This window comes from Petaurus breviceps, unplaced genomic scaffold (assembly GCF_028583685.1).
Source record: "Petaurus breviceps papuanus isolate PSGF00001 unplaced genomic scaffold, PetGlider_PUasm1.0 128, whole genome shotgun sequence".
Lineage (NCBI taxonomy): Eukaryota > Metazoa > Chordata > Mammalia > Diprotodontia > Petauridae > Petaurus > Petaurus breviceps.
The window spans coordinates 10,747,079-10,753,035 of record NW_027185664.1 but is presented as its reverse complement, the minus strand read 5'-3'; the positions used below and the strand labels follow the sequence as shown (position 1 = coordinate 10,753,035).

General features: G+C 45.0%; 1 protein-coding gene across 1 annotated transcript in view; it reads right to left on the bottom strand.

The window, feature by feature from the left end:
- LOC138172195 (methyl-CpG-binding domain protein 2) overlaps nt 1-576 on the bottom strand; it is a 74,907-nt gene extending 74,331 nt beyond the window's left edge. Inside the window, exon 1 of the mRNA XM_069101887.1 lies at nt 11-576. Within this exon, the coding sequence (XP_068957988.1) occupies nt 11-561 (551 nt within the window). The 5' untranslated portion in view covers nt 562-576. The remainder of the gene's footprint in view (nt 1-10) is intronic.
- Nucleotides 577-5,957: the final 5,381 nt, after the last annotated feature.

Genomic DNA, 5,957 nt, shown 5'->3' with positions numbered 1-5,957 from the left:
GGGGCGGTACCTGAAGTAGTAGACATCGCTCTTGCCGGCACTGAGCCCAGATTTTCGGATCACTTCCTCCTTCTTCCATCCGGGGGGGAGGGCAGGGCAGTCCATCCTCTTCCCGCTCTCCGGGGCCCGGGGTCCCCTGGGCCCCGGCCCCGCGCTCCCAGACGGGGAAGGGACCGGCTCCCGCCGGGGGGCGCCGCCGCCACCGCTGCCGCCGCCGCAGCCGCCGCCGCCGCCGCCGCCGCCGCTCGGGGGACGGCCGCGGCCCCGGCCCCGTCCCCGACCCCGTCCCCGGCCACGGCCCCGACCCCGGCCACCGCCACAGACGCCGCCGCCGCCGCCGGCGCCCCGGCCCGCCTGCTTCCACCGCCCCCGGCCGCGGCCGGCGCCGCCGCCGCCCCGAGCGACTTCCCTCCGCACGCCGCTCACCGGGGACGGGGCGAGCGCGCTGCCCTGACCCCCCTGCTCTATGGCGGAGCCGCCGCCAGCGCCGCTGCCGCCCGCTGCGCTCTCCCCCTCCTCCTGCTCCGGGCAGCAGCGGCCTCCCCCCGGGTGCGCGCGCATCCAGCCCCCTCCCCAGCCGGCGCTGCGCTTCTTCCGTAACCGAGCCCTTGGAATCCCGGAGACCCGCCCCGCCCGCGGCGCGGCGCGCGGGGGGACGCGCGCGAGCATCATAGAGCGGGCGCGCGCCAGAGCGGCCCTCCCGCCCGGGGCGGGGCCGCGGCCGCCGCCTCTCAGGTCCTCCAAGCGCCCGGAACGGCCACGCTGTCCCCGCCCCCCGTCGAAGCCCCGCCCCTTCCACTCACCCCGCCCCGCCACCGGGCGCGTGCCCGACCCCAGGGTGGGGGAAGGGCGGGAGCCGTTGAGGGGGTGAGCCCCCGAGGCCCTGGAGCCGCCGTGGACGCTTTTAGGGTTTGATGCAGTGGTGCCTCCTTGTCTTCACTGGGTGTTAGTGGATGAGGGAATGACCGAGAAGGTCAGGACGGTCATCCCTCCTCCCCAAAGCTCCCTTCTGCCACGAAGGTCCTAAAGCCCCGTCAAAGGGCCGGTGTCCGGTGTCGGGTTAGGGTCAGAACCCAAAGGGACCTTGGTGGCCACCGAGTCCCGCCCTCCCATTTTACAGAGAGGGGGCAGGATGGGGATGTGAACCCCGATTCTCCAGTTTTATTTTACACCGCACCTCTTGGGACGAGTGAAGGTCTCCCGTTTGTACATTTATATTTAGGGAATGAATTAAAACGCATTTATTAAGTGCTTACCATGAGCCGATCTAACCCTAAATGCTTGGAGATTCAAAAATAAAAAGCAGGTCACTGACATTTTAATAGGGAATGATGCAAATATAGGAGAGTGGGGAGTTTTGATTCATGGGACAATTGCTGACTGATCTTTTCCATGAATTGTGAGTTCAATTATTGTTCCCAAACCCAGGAAGGTGGGTGATATGATGGGACGAAGATGGCCAGAAATCATCTGGGGTCATCGGGATATGTTGAACTTTAACCCATCAGGAGCTAAGAGCCCCACCAAGCACTGCCCCCAAGCTGTTGGGCGCTTTCAACAAGCAGCTTAGGTAGGTAAATAACTAGTATTTATATACCACCTACCATGTGCCAGGTGTGTATGGAGTGTTCAGAAAGTGTGAGGGTTTGCTGAACCATTTTCAGGGCTGCTAATCCACCTTTGGGGTCCACCTGTCACTCAACTCTAACCCGTGCCTCCAAGGCACTATACAGCATTCAGAGTGGACACCCCCCTGTAAAACCGTCTGGGCAGACCGGATAAACCAGGTTGAAAGCATCCAACAAGCCTCGAACCTGTCGTGAGTTAGGTGGATGTCAACCCCAAGCATGTGAAGACGTCCCCAGAGTGTAATGGGGCGATGAAAACAATTTGTTCCAGTAGCCATAAAGGGGGATGAAGCAGGCACTGTGGAATGATTAGAGTTTGGTGAGACATTCCATCTTGGGCCATTGCTAGTCATCCTGACTTTTGGCTTGCCATTGGGCTTCTATGACTCTAGGGAAGAGAGTGAGGTTGACAACTTTGAGTAATTCTGCCTTTCTAATTCACCTATGAGTTAAAACTTCACCCAGCGATGTCATTGGTCCTCTTTGAAAATGAAGTAGGAACAAAAACGACAACTGTGTTCTAGGCATTATAAAGTGCCAATGTTCCTATCCCCATTTTGTAGATGAGAAAACCGAGACAGGGAGATTAAATGACTTGCCCACCCTTATATGACCAATCAATTAAAGAGCTGAATGGGACCCTGGTATTGTGTGTAATGTGATCATCCCACGGAAAATAGAGTCGTTCTTCCTGCTTCTGATCAACCACATGTATGACTCAGAACTTGAATCCTTCAGAGATAACAAGCCCCTGGCTGCTTCAAGTCATGTGTGACTCAGTGCTGAACTGCTTGAATTTGAGATGATGAAGCAATCCCTTTACTGGGCAGAAAGTGGTGACTCCTTCTCTGGCTCTCTTCTCTCCTTTTTCCATTGGATGACCTTGTTGCATGACTATGTGCCTTTGTCACTATACCATGCAGCCTGGTAAAAAGTTCCGTTCTAGCTACCCAGTATTATTCCCAGACCCTCAGTACAGTAGACCTGAACCCTTGGGTTAATCTGGAAATGCTCAGATCTCTTAAAACCTCTCCCCAAACCAGATTCAAATTATAACCTCAATGGCTTTTTTCTCAATGGATTCTACTTAATATTGAATGATCACTTTACCAAAGACTCTTGGAGTTTAATGCAGAATTAATTCTATCTGTAATCTTATAACCCAAACATCATTTTGAAGGTACAGGGATTAAAAGAAATGTTTTAGAAGACAGTGTTGTGCTTTTTTTTTTTTCAATTACATTTTCTTTGAGTGTTGTATAGAATCATCCTAGGGGAAATAAAAAAAAATATTTTAAAATTTGGGTCAAATTCAATTAACTGTCTATTATTCATGTATAAATTAGTCTTTCAGGTACAGAAATATTAATGTATTCACATATGCTTATTTACCTTTTTCTCCTCCTCACCCTAATCCACACTTGGTTTTTCCCAAACTTATCTGTGAACTGGAACTTGGAATGGGGCAGATCATCAGTGGGGGAGGAGTCTCCTGGTGAACCCAGATAAACAAAAAAGTCAACACAACTCATTTGTGGTTAACCCAGAGTCGACTATGCATATAATGTCAGACATTTATAATAATGTTTTGTTAGCCAGAATATTAAATAATGGGGTAGGGAGAGCAGTGGGACCCAGAAATGTATTGTTAATTTTAAAAACACTCAGTTAAAAAGAATTAATTCAAATTACATCCTGTGATCTTGTAGGATCATAGATTTAGACATGGAAGGAACCTTAGAAATCATGTAATACAGAACACTCATTTCACAGAGGGTTACATTAAAATCTAGTGAGGTTAGGTAATTTGCCCGAGGCTAAATCAGAAGAAAATAATGGAGCCAGGAGACCAGTAGTGGGTTTCCTTGCTCTGTTACCATAATTAAGAGATATGTTAGCTAACAGTTTACTAACCCAACAATAGCCAAAATATTGTCTTCCAAATGAACTTTCTAACAATACAACTTTTACTATATTTTTAAGATATCCTTTCAAAACTTCCTCCTGGTGAAATTGAGGTAATTTTGAAGTTTGCAATCAACAAAGAAGAAACTCTACCAGAGAAGCTTTTATTAGAGAGGTCCAGGAATTTTAAGTCTGTTATTTGTGAATCAACCTGCCAAAGTACAGAGTGATTATGACCACATTGGCTACACTGGGATGAATTGTTTGGCAGTAACAACTCACCAAGTCAGTCTAAGAATACGTAAAGGGGCTGTAATATGTGTTGCAGGAAGGTGGATCCACACCAACAAATTTAGGAATCTTTAGAGACAGCTAGGTGGCACAGGGAATGGAGCACTGGCTCTGGAGTCAGGAGGACTGACTGAGTTCAAATCCAGCCTCAGACAGTTGACACACCCTACTAGCTGTGTGACCTTGGGCAAGTCATTTAACTCCAATTGCCTTGCCTTCCCCCCTCCAAAAACTTAATAATAAAAATTATGAATCTTTGAAGTATAGAAATACAAAATTTCAAAGAATTTAAGATAAACTAACAGTTAAACTGTACATTCCAAAAATATAGCTTTAACAGATATAATTTTAATATACTGGTTAACTTCTCTAGATAGGTATAACCAGTGCTTAGGGAGAGGAAATGAAACTGAACAATTTTTCCCTGTTCCCTACACTAACAGCATCAGTAGCACTCTGTAGTGACCAGTTCTTGGCAAACTCTCCAGTAGCCAACCTTTTCAGGCTTAGGGAAAACACAGTAACAGTGAAATAAAAAGGCTGCCAAGAACAGGAAAGCAAAAGGAAGAAAAAGAAGAAATAAGGAAGTAGAAGGGGACTCAAAGGGAGATTTTGAAACTGTATGCTGGCTATCAAAAGTGAAAGCAAAGACCAGAGCATAGCTCCACAGTTACGTTCAAACTCATTCAGTGGGTAGGTAGAACTGTGCAACACTTGTCAGAGATCAGATATACTATGTCAAATATCCTAAGGTAGATAGATATAATACTGACTTTTTTATTATAATTATTTACTTTTATATCTTAAATGACATAATTCATTTTCTGTTCCTTTCTCATGATGGCTTCAATTGTGAAAAAGCAATATGAAACAGTACTGCAATGTAATATAGAATCAGAAATAATTCAAAATTAATCAGAAAGGGAAGCAATGAGGTGTCTGCAGTGCAAATATAGAATGACAGCCTAGAGTTGCAATAAGTTTGCCTGGGTTGAGGAGAAAACCTAGTCAAGCAGAGTTAGCAAAAAACTGGCAGATGAGAATGACAGATGGAAAGACTACAGAAAAAGAAGCACATCCCTCCACATTTCAATACCAGTCACCTGCCTTACCAGGGATGTACTGGAACCAGTTCACACTGCTTCTAGAGCTGACTATAAAATTTTCAGTATGAGCATTTATACCTCAGAAATCTGCAACTGTTACCAATTAGGGCTTAATTTCTTATTTTATTGATAGTCTATTCTTAAGAAAGTGATAGAGAAAATGTTGATTATTCAGTTTAAATTTAAATTGCATCATGCACACATTTTTTAGAGAGCTGATTGTTAAATATTTACCATATAACTTAAAGCTTGGTTAAGTAGCAAAAGTGATAGAACTCTATTAATAGTAGAAGTTCATCATAGTTATGGTAATAAATCAGAAGGCCACTGGGCTATAGATGAAAAAAAGCTGATACAGCATTTTTAAAAACAAAGAATTATATAAATGTGAGATGCTACAATTCCTAATAGGCATTTCTATCTACCACTACTATTATTACCACAACTATTAATGTCAATTCAATTCAACAAGCATTTATTGCATACAGACATAAACTTCTATTACTACTACTAATAATGATAATAATAAAAATCACAGAATGTTAATTCAGTAGCATGAAAGTTCAAGTAGGAAATAATTTCTAGTTTATTTATGGCTGCAGCATATACTATTTGAGGGAAGATCAAAGTGTAAATTTCCATTTGATCAACCCCATGCACACAGAGCAGGCTGACCTGATTAAACCAAAGTTTTCATTTCTGATTCTCTCTGGTAGTTGCCTGCAGACCCAGTCTCAATAGCATCGTGTTGAAAGGGGGACAATTTAGGTATTTCGCGAGCAGTTTCTGTAACATTTAAATATTTCTGCTCTTATATTATGAATCAAGGAACAGAAAAGAGCTCATATTTATTCTGCCAGTAGGTGAGTAAAAGGGTCTGTCAGTGACAAGTTAAATTCCCAGGTCAATTAGGTAGAGAATGTTGAAAGTACCAGGTATGGACACTTTGTATTTAAAAAGTATCTTTTTTTCCCTCAAAACATTTTATAATAACCTTCTGTAACAGGAATAAAATACTATATATTCT